Genomic DNA, 14,888 nt, shown 5'->3' on the forward strand with positions numbered 1-14,888 from the left:
TAGTCACGCCTAAACCTGTTTTCAAGGAGGGCTTCAAGGAGGGCTTCAAGGATGTTGGCATATGGACCATACCGAGGACGGGTATCTCAAGCGCAGTCGGTTCAGCTAGCATCATCGGAGATCAAAGAGTGCCTGGTTGGAGTAAAGGACAGAGGGAGCTGCCAAGCCATAATGGTTCGTAAGTGCTTGGCATCATTCCAAGGTTTGATGAAGGCGGGGGTGGATAACAAATTCAATTCGATCATCCCAGAGATATTGAGTTTGTAGATAGTATATTCCCCAAATCAACAGAAAACATATTCCGAGTTTGGAAAAAGGAAGAGATGTAGTTATACTCTTCGAGGTTCAAAAGAGTCCAGGCCCAGTCACGTGGACCCCGTTCTCATCAGACCAGCATCCTCTTCGCCTAATCTCGACCTTTGCGCTAAGTTTGCTCCCAGACGTCAGTGAACTTTTTGCTTCGGAGAATAGAGACGTATCACTCGCTTTAACCGGTGGCCTTACTTTCTTCCAACGCCCCTATCCCGCCGTGGTCCTGAACCGCCAACCTTCCCCGCTTTCATCTTGTTGATTGCCGCGTGTTTGCACTCGACGGCAACACCCCTCCTCGGAAAGGAGTTATCGAGAACATATTTCGGCCAGAACAGGAGATACCCAATAAAACTCCTCCCTGTCGGAAGATCTTGCGAATCCGCCCATGTTTGACTTGAAACCGTCAAGTCTTGACGTCCCCTCGTTCTGCCCGCGCGTCAAAAGATAGAGCATTCGGCGCATTACCGCCAACACTCATTTTGTTTGTCTTTGCTGGCCCTAGTACCTTGGATCTGGCGGTGGCGCCCGTGAACCTCCCATATCATTCATCTCTACTTTCGGTGAATATTCTCTTGCCATCGAAGATCTCCCGTCATGTCTCTCCATACCTCCTACCACGCCGACTCCGATGCGGACGATGAGTACGAACGCAGTGTCATAACTTCACCTCACCTTCCCATCGACTCGGAATCTTCTCCCACGGACTCCGATATTCATTCAACAGAACACACCCCGACCAAATTTGGACATCCGATCGATGGTCCTCGTTCACCGCGAACACTCATCACGGAATGGGGAGTTGATGAATGCAATGAATTTTTAACATCACTTGGATTGCTGCAGTATCACGGAATATTTCGAGGTGAGCAGATTCCTTCAAGTATGGTTAGGCAGCGCTATTTACTAACCATAATCTCTGACGCAGAGAATGGGATTGTCGGTGAAGCCCTGGTTGCCCTGAAGCATGATGAGCTGAAGGAAATGGGCATCAACAGTGTAGGACATCGACTGACGATTTTGAAAAGCGTGTATGAAATCAAAGTCAAGCAAGATGTTCCTCTCGATGCAGACCATTATATCCCACTTAGTATGTTCCCAGACGTCCTGATTTAACCCCACTTCTAACCCGTGCTTGCAGCGGCGGACCAGAGTATGAATGAAACTGCTACACAAGAGGATCTCGCGCGTTTAATCAAATCGATCCAAGTTCGAGACGAAAAACTCATGCTGGTTGAAACAGAGTTGCGCCGGATCACAGACGATTACCGACGATTGCGCGAAGAAATTCTACCAGTGATCAAGATGGTAAAAGATCGGTCACATCCATTACCTCCACCCACTTCGCATGGACAATCAGAAAACTGGCACGACAGCTCGGCCACTCTCACGTCAACTCCCCAACCCACTATCACCCAGGAATCTTCATCATCTAAAATTGCGCGGGCTTTCTCCAAGCGCATCCATCCTAACGGTAATTCATCCAAAAACAATTCGCCAACTCACCCTCCACCTACGGGCTATGATGGACGCACTCATCACGACACCCTTAATCCGTCAGGCACTGCCTCATCCCATCTCACAGCCGGGTCGCAACTATCGCCCGGAATTCCTTCACCTACGTCGCCTCACCACCACCACGCTCACCCTCAAACCCTCAATCCACGATCATACACCCAACCACTCTCCAGCGCGAATCGCAACACATCCTATGATTATGCCGAACAGACGCCGACAATACATTCTAGAGACCGATCCACTCCGAGTCAGCTTCCAGCATCCCGCGCCGAGACACCATCTACTGCATCACGTCTTGACCCACGACTCGACAGGTCTGACTCACGGGGTGGTGGCGGCGGCGGAGGTGGAGGCGGCAGCGAAAACCCAAATAGCGTGGAAATCTTCAAATCATTTCGGGTCTCTTGGGAAGACCCATGCTACAAGGTCCTACCGGCTGCTCTTAAGAAATACAACATCAACTCTGACTGGAAGAACTATGCGCTTTACATTGTTTATGGAGATCAAGAGCGTTGTCTGGAATTGCAGGAAAAGCCCCTTCTCTTGTTCAAGCAGCTAGAAAAGGAAGGACGGAAGCCCATGTTCATGTTGCGAAAAATCCACATGGACAACCCTGCAGGCACTCCAGGGCCTGCATTAGCGCCTAATAGCGCTGGCTTCGATGGTGGCCGACAAGGACAAATCAATCTTCCAGGCGGTGTGCTCTGATTCTTCTCAAGGCCAACCTTCGTCTGTCGATGCACGCATGTCTGTGGCTTGAGATACCCGGTGATTTTCGACTGCATTCTTTCTTCCGTTGCATTTGATTTTTATGCCACTGGACTATGTCGTGATGTTGGTTTTATCGGTGTTTGGTGGGCCGGGCATGAATTTATGGATGACACTGGCGTTTCTGCTTTTCTTGACGCTTCGATTCCAGACTCGTTGATGTCCCATGCAGCATTATCAGCCTTTTCTTTTTATTTCTTTCAGGATATCCTTGACCGGCATAGGACTTTAGTCCAGTGTTTTTTTTTTATCATAGCATATTACATACCGAGCTTGTACATGAGATTCCCATTGTTTATTCACATCATCTAGTTACGGGTTTCAATCTTATGTCAGTGTTTTCAAATGAGACAGCCCATATATTACAAATTTGTACAAAGGGAATTACTTTTTAAGCTCTAAACAATCCACGGCAGACTGCATGTATGAGTTGTTCGCAAGCTACGGAGTAGGCCTTGTCAGGCCTAATGTGCTTTGCTAACACTTCAGGTGCAATTCCCCGAATTCATTAGCCCGTATCTCCTGTAACTCCATGTTGCCCTAATCTTCCAAGGCCAAGAGTGCTCTACCCATCTGCTGCCAGATTATTCAAAACATCTTACGAATATACCCAAGAGATTGTGATTATAATCAGCCTAAAGCAACATTATATTCAATATCTATACTAAATCACATAAAGTGAGCGAGAAAAAAAAGGTATGTGACGTCCTCCCCACAGCCAGCGCCCATAGGGCATCCCGAAAGATACCCTAGCGTAGCTATAAAAGTGTTGTATAAAGAGGAACGCCTTTCTATACTCTCCAGGGCCGGGAACGGAAGAAAACCCATGAAGGCCGAAGCCCAAGGATAAGCCTCAGCAAGCCACAAAGTGGAGCCCCGTGAAGTTGATAGAAAAGAAAAAAGAAAAAGAGCAAAGACGCGGGCGAGCCGGTCGTATTTATGTGTCTGTGTTTTTTTTTCTACGCTAGAGCTGATTGGGCCTCGGTTAAATGGTTATTCCGGACGTATATATTCATAACCTTGGAACTAAGAGATGGTTAACTAACAAGCAGAAAAGAATTCCCTAACAAAAAAATTCAAAGAAGAGGTCGTGCCCGGGATCGAACTGGGATTGCTGGTATCAGAAACCAGAGTGATAACCATTACACTACACAACCTGGGTTGTTGTGTGGATCTCAGTGAAAGACCTCATAAGCCAGGGGGTCCACTTCCTTACTGGGAAGTACGCAAAAATAGCCCTAAAAGATTCGGAACGAGAATTATTAGTTCTACCTCAACCTCTGCAGGTAGAATTGTTAGAGCTGTCTTAGGGAACTCATACTCAATGGGTAGTCTGGATCTCGGTAGCTTTTTACTATTCCTTTTTCTATTCTCAAATCAGCTACATAGTTGCCTTTGGAGCGTCTTTCTTGTTGCGGATAATCTTAAGGGCATTCGGCCTCTTTAAATGTGGATATGAATATGAACAAATAATTGCCCAATAGCGACGTCCATTGATAGTATCACATTAAGTGATACTATTTTACTACTTGCAGCTACACAATATTTATGATTACGGAGCCATTGCGATTGAAGTTAATAAGTATCAATCCGAATTCCAGAATGTGGACGACTTTCCTATGCATAACTAGGGAAATACCTCAAAATTCTTTGTAATATAGCTTAGAAAATTAGATCGAGTAGTGTGAAGTTGATTATTGTAGGTTCTGAACATAAACCTTCTGGCAATCCATGATCTTCCTTTCGCGGTTCTTATATAGTTCATTCCCTGCAACAACATAGTGAGAAAATAGTCGCCCAACTGTAGATATCGTATATAGAATCAACTTTCAAATCGAGATCCAACAAATTCGGTTGTGTAGTGTAATGGTCATCACTCTGGTTTCTGATACCAGCAATCCCGGTTCGATCCCGGGCACGACCTTTTCTTTTTCTTTTTGGATTTTTCATAGCCCACTTATTTATATCTCATCGGATTAATCTACTTGTGTGGAACAGTTCAAGCTGAGTTTTAGTGATCTAGTTCAAGACAAGTCCAAGGGCAATTACATCGTCTTAGCATCATATATACAGAAACGCATTAGTACAAAAGCCACGAAGAGGAAAAGCCGTATAATCCAGCATCAGACCTCCTTCATGCCGAGTATTCCACCTGCTCACTCTTTGCATCAGCCATTTCCATAACCTCCGCATCAGAATCCGCAAATGCCTTGTCACCGAATGCAACAGCAATCTCCTCGAGAGAACAGTGTGCTGTCTCGACATAGTAAAAGTGAACTAGAATGGCCGAACTGAGACAGAATCCTGCAATCACTAGGTAGAAATAACCATGAATGCCGGCGAAAGCGTCCGGAGAGACCATTCCAATGATGAAGTTAAAGACCCAATTGCTAGTCGTGGCCAGGGCCATGCCTTTACTCCGGCCCCGGAGTGGGAAGATCTCCGCGGGCAGAAGCCACGGCATCGGACCCCAGGTGAATCCGTAGAGGATATTGTAAAGCATGACGAAGGCATATTGGCCGTTCGCTTTGACTTGAACATCCACATTAATTTCGGTGAAGACGCAGACAATGGCTAGTAGTACGGCCATGCCGAGACCTGTTTTGATTTTTAGCTTTCACTAATCCGATGCTCGCCTTCATGGCGATATATATGTGGGAACTGACCTCCAAGAATGAGCAGAGGCTTTCGGCCCCATCGATCAGCCAACCACCAGGTAACAACTGTTGCAGCGGTGTAGGGAAGAGCATTTGCAGCAGTGTACAGCAGGGATTTGCGATTATCAAAGCCAGCGGAGGCGAGGGTGCTCGGAAGGTAGAAGGAGATGATGTTGATTCCGTTGATCTGCGCGAACATCTGCACTGTGATTCCAACAATGGTTCGTTTGCGATACCGGGTGAACATTTCCTATAAAGTGCGATCCGGTGTTAGTAATGCACGAGATTGACAAGCCACACAAGTAGTAAAGGGATCGTTACCTTCCAACCGGACTTTCCAAGATTGTGCTCATAGATAACCGCTTCTTGAATCTCGAGGAACGTCTTCTGAACAACCTCCGCCTCCTTATTACCATCAGAATGTAAATCTGCAATTGTTTGCAGGCTCTCGTCAATGAACCCATTCAAAGCCAACCATCGAGGGGTCTCTGGTAGGAAGAATGACATGACAAACAAGACGAAAGAGAACACAATCTGGATGATGAAAGGCCCCTGCCATGAGATATGGTGTGGCAGCAAGAAGTTAAACCCAAAGTCCACCCAGCAAGAAATCATATATCCAGCGATCAAACAACTGTACTCTATACCCACCATCAAACCTCGGCGATGAGAAGGAGCAATTTCTGTTTGGATGATAGGCACAGTCATAGAGAGGAAACCCACGCCCAATCCTTGGACCGTGCGGCCTCCAACGAACGTGGCAAAATCAGGGGCAAATATTTGAATGAACGAGCTGAAGAAGTAGATGAAAGCGCCGACACGGACACACTTCTTTCGGCCAATCATGTCTCCAAGACGACCGGCTATGAGTGATCCTACCGCCGCTGCTGCTTGCAAACACGCAACAGATATGCCGGTGATCGCAGGATCGACCGCAGTGGTCGTCCCATCAGCACCTCCATAGTCTTTGAAGAAGCGAGTTATAAAAACTTGGTTGACCAGCAGCCCGGACATGATACCTATCAAATCAGCAGCTATATCTTGACAACATATTCGAGGACGCCATACCAGAGTTATAACCGAAAAGGGCATCTCCCAAGCTTCCAAAGGCACATGTTGCATACAATAAGGATTTGCCTGTCAACGGGTACCGGGCCGTGATCTTCTTGGGTTTGAGTTTCCTCTCTAGCCAGCTCTGCTGCTGCTCAACTTCCGCGGCGACAGCGAGGGAACGCTCTCTGAGAGTCGCAACAGGTGCCGGCTCGGAGGATTTTGTGATGGCCATGCTGAAGATGAATCGACCAACGAGGACAGCGTATCAAAACCACTCGTAGATTTCATCAAGAGATAAGGGGGCAAGGGCTTTATTTATACCCCAGACCATATCCGCGTGGAAGAGGAATTTTCTCCAGAATGATGGGGAAATGGATCCTGGTACACTAGGTACACTATGGGGTCACCATTTCGCCGGGCTACCGAAGCCATGTGTTTTTCATGGCCGGGATGAGACAATACGGGAATACGCGGCTGGCTGGGCATCCCTCGTGATCGGCCGTGAAAAATTGGCCCTATTATTGATCATTTAGACCTAGATGTAGTCAAATTCGAGTAGTCTTTGTTCAATAGTCCATCATATGACCGATCTCGCCGTGAATCTGTGGGGAACTAAACGGTTTCGGGACTCTGGCGGAGCCCTCGTCTCGGTTCCGGTGGCGAATATCACGCGGTTCCGGGGAGGCTTGGCATATCTCGAAGATTGTGCCGGCGGAAGACGACACGGTTCCTGAAGTTGCGGGATTGGCATCGGGAAGATGCGGGAGATAATGACTAGGATAGGTGTGAGAGGGCGAGAATATATAGTCAACTAAGGCCTCAACGAATTTGGATGAAATTGAGCCGTGGATGGCCACCATTTGAACCAATTTATGCTTCCTCGGTATCCCGTATACTAGTCCGGCTCGGGGCTTGAACACCGATGGAGACCTCGCCTGGAGCTGATCGACTATCCGCCGGAAAACTTTCAATACATAGGATCCGTTCGCACATGTAACGTAGTGGGTAAAATCTGCAGGGCATCCATAATATTTAAAGCTTAGTAGAATCCCAGAAAGCCCTGCTCAATCAAACCAAAGAAATCCGCAAAAATGACCGTCACAGAAGCTGCCCAGGTAGTTCCAACCTAGTCGCGACCCAAACACATCGGTTTAATGCACCTACTTACTCGAAAATTCATCTAGGCTACCAATGAAGCCTTTGTACTGCATCCCGGAGGCACATTTGCTTTCGAGGAACGCAGCGTACCCACAATCCAGTCAGACCGAGATGTCATAGTCCGAGTCATGGCAACAGGTCTCTGTGGTTCAGATGTAAGCGAACCGGCTTCGACTTTTCCATTCCATTTCTCGATGCAACGAAACTAACAAGAATCCTCGTCGCACAGGTCCACTACTGGCAACATGGCCGAATCGGGCCATACGTCGTTGAAGGCCCCATAATCCTAGGCCACGAGTCAACAGGAATCGTGGTAGAGACCGGAAGCGGTGCTCAAGGCTTCTCCGTTGGAGATCGAGTCGCTCTCGAGCCCGGCATAGCCTGCAACACCTGCAATCACTGTCGCAACGGCCGCTACAACCTCTGCCGGGGAATGCGCTTCGCCGCGACACCTCCATACGACGGAACCCTCGCTACCTACTACCGCGTGCCTGCAGAATGCTGCTTCAAACTCCCATCTCACATCTCCATGCGCGACGGCACCCTGATCGAGCCTCTTAGCGTAGCCGTGCACAGCTGTCAATTGGCAGGCTTTATGCAGGATAAATCAGTGGTTATATTCGGAGCTGGCCCTGTCGGGTTGCTCTGCTGTGCTGTTGCGCGTGCCTTCGGCGCGTCAACGGTTATAGTCGTGGACGTTGTCCCGGCTCGCCTCGCTTCCGCGATGAAATATGGCGCTACGCACACATACCAAATGAGCATGGAGGCGGCGGACAAGAATGCCGCGGATTTGCTGGCAACTGCCGGCTTGCATGATGGTGTTGATGTTGCTCTGGATGCGACTGGCGCTGAGCCTTGTCTGAACTGTGGTATTATTGCCCTCACACAGGGCGGAACGTTCGTTCAAGTCGGCTTGGGAAAACCCAACCCATCAGTTCCGGTTGGTCTGATCTGTGACAAAGAGATTGTTTTCAAGGGAAGCTTCCGGTACGGGCCTGGCGACTTTAAGTTGGCCGTTGGATTGCTCAACTCGCGCCGAGTCAATCTGGATGGTCTCGTCACTAATGAATACGCATTCGGCCAGGCTGAGGACGCTTTCAAAAATGTCGCCGGTCGGGGTGGAATTAAGAGTGTGATCTATGGCCCGAATGTCGACCAGGAAGAGGCGAAAGCAACGGCATAGTGCATGCCTTTGTGACTGTTATTTTTAGATAGACCGCCGATTACCCTCCGACTCCATTCCACGTCATATCCCATAACCAATACAACCCACCTTCAACGCTATCCTGAGTAGTGTTTTCAACGGGTTCCCGAGACAGACCAGGCATGTTCCAATCGTATTCTGCTGGCAGCTGCCATACTTCATGTGCCTGTATGCCTGGCTCAACAAATTCGCGGGGTTGAAGGCTATCTCCACCAGTAGGAATTCCGGTGGAGCGATCTCCTGGACCCAAAGCTGGAAAATATATTTGTTAGCAAGTTCATCATTTTAGCTACCTCGGATGAATGATAAAGCTCACCATATTGGACAGATGTTAAGCTATTGTTCAGGCGATCAGCCCTGCTGAGGTCCGGCAGACGTTGGTCTCTAGCAAGGGGATTGCGAGAATCCCATGTCGCATCTAGCGGCATTCGAAGTGTGTCTTCAACAGAAATTAACGACGGATCTGCCAATGTCTGTAAAGGCTGGTGACCCATTACTTGGCTTGTTGCGGTGACGGGAGCAAGCATGGCAGCCGATTCACGACGTAGGAGCATGATAACAACATTCTTCAGCACAGCCGTGCTTTGTTTCGATAGTGCAGACCGTCTTCCCAGCAGATCTTGCAGACGAAGAATGCGAGTAATCGTTCGCTTCACTTCCTGCGCGGTATCGGAAAGAGGCTCCGAGAGAGCCATCACAGCCAAAACAATCGCGGCATTGAATAAGTTGATGGCAAGAAATGCGCAGAGGTGGCTGTCAGTGGCGAGCTGCGCTAAAGCCGGCAATTCTGTCACCCTTGATGTTCTTGTTGCGGCATTCATCCATAGATCCGGAGTTGTGGTCTGGTTATTGGGAAATCCGGAGTCGGGAGATAAATTTGACTGGGCCACAGAGGGATCGGTGGCCGGATGATACATGATATTATCTGTTCTGCTTCCCTCCGGTGTTTGCTCATTCACGGTGTAGAGATGATCAACCTGCCGTGCTAACAAAGGTCGATGCAGTACAATGAGAACATTGTCGCAAGTCAGTTGTAGCGACAGAGACTGCAGGGCGTACGCCCTCAAGCTTGGTGTATCATCGGGGTCGAAGTCACGATTAAGGTCCAGAGCCAAATGGCTCGGTAGGCAAGATCGCCATTTTTGGAGGTTCTCGGTGACGTGCCTGACAAGTGCAAAATACGTGTCACCATTTAGCTGTTTGGACGTCCTCAGAGTACGTGACCCGAAGACGGTCTTGAGGGCAGGCGACGCAATCAAGTAGAGCTGGTTTAGCTCCCGCTGGTAGGTTGAATAGCATATAGGGCTGGCCTGACCGAGGGCTGGAGAAACAAAATTCGGGTTCTCGAACACATCCGCTGGCATATCAAGATTGCAATCCTTGTCGTTGATGCCCAATGGCCGGCCATATGTAATTGATGCGAACCTGTCCCATGTGTAAATCGTCCACCACACTCTTTTTCTTTCCTCGATATTCTCGAAATCCCCTCGTAGAAGGCCCCGATGCATTCCTAAAGACTGTGCCATCTTTATAGTCGCTCCTAATAAAGAAAAGGAGAGATTTGGACGGCCATGATAGACGTGATGCGATCCTAGGAGAATGCAGGTCTGGGCCGAGGTGACCGAAGGTTGATCCATTAATTCCACCAGATTTGACTCAACCAACCCCAATAAGTCCGCACTCAATTTCTTCATGTCATCGCTGTTGTCGGCCGGGTCAGTGCAATTCCTCTGAGATCGGTACCACGATGCCATTCCAAGCATCACGGCCAATAACACGAGAAAGGGTCTTTGAGAAGGATATGCAGAACCATCCGCGATGGAATCTAGGCTCTTTCTGAATTTTGGCTCGTAAATGGCGAGAGAGAACCAGTGTACGGCATCAAAATAATCTTCCAACAGACTGTACACGAGCTCCATAGGAGGAAACGGCCGGCTCAAGATGGAAGATATTGGAATGCGTTGGCCCGTCGCCGAATTTGCCATAGAACCACCGGTGCTGGCCTGGTATCCAGGTATGGCGGATGTGGTTTGTTCATCAATGTTATGGCTGCCAAGTTGACAGATTCTTCGAGCAATTCCTATGGCGGATTCAGCTTCGCCGCAGTTGAGAGACGGAGGCATATTCTCCCCTCCAGCGGGGAAGTCAGCATCATCGCCCCTAGGGTGTGCATCTATTAATCTACTTTGCTCGGGGATTCTTTCACCGCGACCACGATCATTCTCATCCGGTGACTTTTCGGTAAGAGTCAATGGAGATAGATGAGATCGATGTCGCTCAGTTAGTGGGTTTCTTTTGGAACCCAGGCGCCTGACATCTGATGTAAGTAAAGGAGAGTTTAGAGGATCTCGGTGTACTTACTTCGGCAGAGTGGCCCTCCGTGGTCGGGTCGTTGGAAGTGGTCGGCAATCGACGTTGGCCCTGATACACACCGAGCAAGGTCGAACAGGGTCACACTAGTCCAGGTTGGATTCAGTATACGTCCTGATCAAGTGGGATCAGGGTGGCTCTACCCGAGATTTATGGCGCCGACATCTTTCGCAGGCACTCCGGACTCTGGTCGGCAGTGGCGACCGGACATAACTGCTTCTATGCTCGACAGTGTCAACAGTGAAACCTCCAGTCATCATGAGGTTATACTGAAGGTGGCATGTAGGCAAAAAATAAGATTTCCAAACTAACCAAATTTGCGCGTGTAGGGTCACGCGCTTGAGTTTATCTCATCCGCGGATGTTCCACCCGAGGTCCAGGGTTGTGTTCCGTTCGGATATAGGCACAAAAGTAGGCAACGTAAAAAGTCTAGATACTTTGTTATTAAGAAGTTGTGTAGGCCATACATAACTAATCATAACTATATTAAAGGATTAGAAAATAGCCTCAGCAATTCTCAAAAAAAAAATCAAAAAGAAGAGGTCGTGCCCGGGATCGAACCGGGATTGCTGGTATCAGAAACCAGAGTGATGACCATTACACTACACAACCTGAATTGTTGGAAGGGCAGGGCTCAAAAGCTTCACAAAGAAAATCCTTGGACAAAAGACAAAGCTTGGGGTTTAATCCAAATTTAGAGGATTCCAGGAAGCCTCTAAAGTATTCCTAGCCGTATATCCTAGATAATTTTAGGGTCGGGATCTATTGTCGGTATTGAGGGCAAATGCAAAGCCATTTTTATTGAAGCTTCATAGTGTTTAATAAGGAATATTTCCTCAACAAATTCGGTTGTGTAGTGTAATGGTCATCACTCTGGTTTCTGATACCAGCAATCCCGGTTCGATCCCGGGCACGACCTCTTCTTTTTGATTTTTTTTTTTACATCTACAAATAGCTGTTGACGGGTGAGAGGGTGTTGATACAACTATGTAGCCCTTTGGCTGGTATTCTCTGTCATCTTGTCTATGATCTCTTAAACGCCACCGGTATTTCCCGAAAGAAGGTGAGACTGTTTGAGTGTGTGTTTTTGGCCAGTGCAAGTATGGAAAAGGCGTTTCCCGGGTTTCGCTTACGAATGAATAGAAGGAGATGAGAAAACGGAAACCCATTTAAGGTGTAAGAAACTTATGTGAACTTCTCAGATTGTCACTACTGTGTGTTTATTAAATGGTTTTTTTGGTATGCGTTTGGTTCTCTTGGATGTTTTCGAATATCCTTTTGGAATATATAATCAGCCGTCAACTAAGTATGGAATTGTAGAACAAACTTAACAATAAGTTTCTACAATTACATGTAACATACTTGATGGCTTGGTACATTCATCGGTCTGGTTTCCCATATATAACCCCTCTGATTTCCATAGTAATTAGACGCTTACATGTTGAAGTAATGTTTTAACATGTCATCCACATATTGTGTAGAATGACTGGATAGGGGATGTATGTATTAGATCAGAATAGCGTTTACTGGGAATTTGTCTTTCCGATACACATATGAGATGTCTTTTAGTATCATCATAAAATAACTCAGTATTCTATCTGCGCGCTCTATCGTTAACTACGAAGGGCATGTAAGCGTCCTGCGATTCTTACACTATTGCCATAAGCTCCATCATGATAGTGCTTCTCAACTTCACTATTCTAACAGCCCGCATCTCACTGCGTCAAAAACTTATTAGGTACATAACGCGGCATCGAATCCTCCCACATGCTATCAGTGAGGACCGTTTTGTTCGAGCCATCAGCATCCATAACCATAATCTGGCCGTAAGGCTGGAAGGTATCATCGTAAGTCGCAGCTTCAGCCTGGAATCCCCACATTCCAGTGGACCACATAATGCGGCCATCAGCAGTCCAGACAGCGTGGGCATCGTTAGCAAACGATGTAGTGAGCACAGTCAAATCTGTCCCATTAGGACGAATAATGCACACTTCATAATTTGAGAACTCGTTCTTCGACAGGTCGGTCATATTGCGCGTAAACAGAACCCACTCGCCGGACGGCGAGAAGAATGGCAGATTATCACGCTCTGTCGTCAGAGTGGTGGTCTCGTTAGAGTTTAGGTCTAGCAAACGCAGGCCGAACTCAGGCAGGTATTCGCGGTACACGATCTTCTTTCCGTCGGGCGAGAAGCTGGGGAATCCCTTATTGGAGGAGTTGCCGAAGGTGAGTTGCTCATAGCTCGATCCATCGGACTTGGCCCGGAAGATCCAGCCGGGCTCATCGGCGCGGCTTTGGAACCACCATCCTAGACCGAAGGTGATCCATTCACTATCAGACGACCAGGATGGCTGGAAGGACCCACCTTCACCGCTGGAAACGGTGGCTTCGTCAAGCGCGCCGGTTTCGTAGGTATCAAACGCCAAGGTGAATTTGGTGTCGCCCGGGGGCATTACGGCTATAGAAGAATTGCCGGGGCTACCCGTTTGCTTGGAGGTGAAGGTCAATTGCCCATCAAGAGAGAGATCGGGGAAGACGTCCATGAAGTGGTAATCCCACTCCGGGTCCCAGGACCACAGCTCCTTTTGCAATGGCCGGATCTCCCAGCCAGTCTTCTCGTAGACCACATGTTTGCCGTCAGCAGACCAGGCAGGTGAGCGCATACCTCCGAGAATCTTCTTTGCACTGGAAGTGTAGTGAATACCGCCGTCGTCTCCGCCTTTGAGCAAGTATCCGATGTCAGTGTTCGAGACATACTGCGGGAAAATCTTGACACCGGAGGTATTGGTATGTTGGACAAAATCGGTTCCTGTTTCGAAGTCCACAGAAACGATTTGGTTGGTTGTGGAGTTGACGGTGAACGACGAACGCGCATCCCAAGTTGTTTGCACCGTCATCTCGTAGAATACAACTCGCTTGCCATCGGGGGAGAATCTCGGCGACCCGTAAGTGTAATTCGCCTTGCTGTACACCTCGCGGAAGCCAGTTCCCTTGGGGGTGATGGCATAGATAGCCAGCTCTTGAGTATGCTCCCAGCCAGTGCCATTGTCATGACCGGTCCACGCGGTGTTTCGATCAGAGGAAAAAACGATCCATTCTCCATCAGGCGACCAGGCAGGCGCAAAGAATCCGCTTGGCGACTCAGGCTTGCCCGTCACACCAGTCTGGTTGGTGAGGTTGCGGGTAACGCCGGTCCCGAGGTTCTTGAGCCAAATGTTGGAGGTGTAGACGCCGGCCGTGGAGGCGTAGGCAGCGTACTTGCCATTGGGAGATATAACTGCCGCATCTTCGACCGAGGGTGTGGTTGCGATTGGTGTCAGACCGCTGCCGTTCACGTTGACCATATAGATATCGGAGTTGCCATCGCCGTTACGTTCAGTGGTGAAGACGACGTGCTTACCGTCTGGATGGAAGGAGGCATGGTATTCGTAGTTGGAGGCATTGCCCAGCAAGGAGCGTTCATTTGTGCCATCTGCATTGGCAATGTACAGTTTGGATGAGGAGGGATTGATACGGTTCATCAACATGATGCCTTTCTTTCCCGGCACAGTACGAGGGAGCACGGCATCAGAGCGAGGCTTGAGGCTTGCATCTGCTAGATGCGCGTAGGGGCAGGCGGCCTGGCACAGTGAAGGGCCCAATAGGGCCAGAAGGGAGAAAAAGAACATGATGTTCTGCACCGGATCGATGCTTGGAATTCCGCGAGAATCCAGTATGTTGCCCAGCCGATCATTCTTTATATAACAGCCATTTTTGTAGAATATATATAGAAGGCCAATTAAAATCCAATCCGGGTTCTTCGGTCCGAATGTCTGAATTGAAGATTTGCTGATTGGATATGGATAAACTGA

General features: G+C 48.4%; 5 protein-coding genes across 5 annotated transcripts; 2 read left to right on the plus strand and 3 right to left on the minus strand.

The window, feature by feature from the left end:
- Positions 1–906: 906 nt before the first annotated feature.
- LCP9604111_1060 (adaptor protein STE50) lies at positions 907–2,535 on the plus strand (the record flags this gene model as incomplete). Its single annotated transcript, XM_039074317.1, has 3 exons — positions 907–1,174; positions 1,238–1,399; positions 1,451–2,535. 3 exons carry the CDS (start codon positions 907–909, stop codon positions 2,533–2,535), a joined length of 1,515 nt encoding a protein of 504 aa, XP_038933608.1.
- Positions 2,536–4,729: 2,194 nt separating this feature from the next.
- Positions 4,730–6,537, minus strand: LCP9604111_1061 (sugar porter family MFS transporter; the record flags this gene model as incomplete). Its single annotated transcript, XM_039074328.1, has 4 exons — positions 4,730–5,193; positions 5,262–5,502; positions 5,574–6,271; positions 6,321–6,537. The coding sequence occupies 4 exons, from the start codon at positions 6,535–6,537 to the stop codon at positions 4,730–4,732; spliced, it is 1,620 nt and encodes a 539-aa protein (XP_038933609.1).
- An 859-nt stretch (positions 6,538–7,396) lies between these two features.
- LCP9604111_1062 (NAD(P)-dependent alcohol dehydrogenase) lies at positions 7,397–8,646 on the plus strand (the record flags this gene model as incomplete). The annotated part of the gene is made up of 3 exons (XM_039074339.1): positions 7,397–7,420; positions 7,490–7,618; positions 7,693–8,646. 3 exons carry the CDS (start codon positions 7,397–7,399, stop codon positions 8,644–8,646), a joined length of 1,107 nt encoding a protein of 368 aa, XP_038933610.1.
- Positions 8,647–8,686: 40 nt separating this feature from the next.
- Positions 8,687–11,294, minus strand: LCP9604111_1063 (transcriptional regulator family TF; the record flags this gene model as incomplete). The annotated part of the gene is made up of 4 exons (XM_039074350.1): positions 8,687–8,919; positions 8,984–10,977; positions 11,029–11,123; positions 11,181–11,294. The coding sequence occupies 4 exons, from the start codon at positions 11,292–11,294 to the stop codon at positions 8,687–8,689; spliced, it is 2,436 nt and encodes an 811-aa protein (XP_038933611.1).
- Positions 11,295–12,752: 1,458 nt separating this feature from the next.
- On the minus strand, positions 12,753–14,705 carry LCP9604111_1064 (uncharacterized protein; the record flags this gene model as incomplete). Its single annotated transcript, XM_039074361.1, has 1 exon — positions 12,753–14,705. The coding sequence occupies one exon, from the start codon at positions 14,703–14,705 to the stop codon at positions 12,753–12,755; it is 1,953 nt and encodes a 650-aa protein (XP_038933612.1).
- Between the last annotated feature and the right edge of the window lie 183 nt (positions 14,706–14,888).

The sequence above is a fragment of the Penicillium roqueforti genome (assembly GCF_015533775.1).
Source record: "Penicillium roqueforti strain LCP96 04111 chromosome Unknown scaffold_01, whole genome shotgun sequence".
NCBI lineage: Eukaryota > Fungi > Ascomycota > Eurotiomycetes > Eurotiales > Aspergillaceae > Penicillium > Penicillium roqueforti.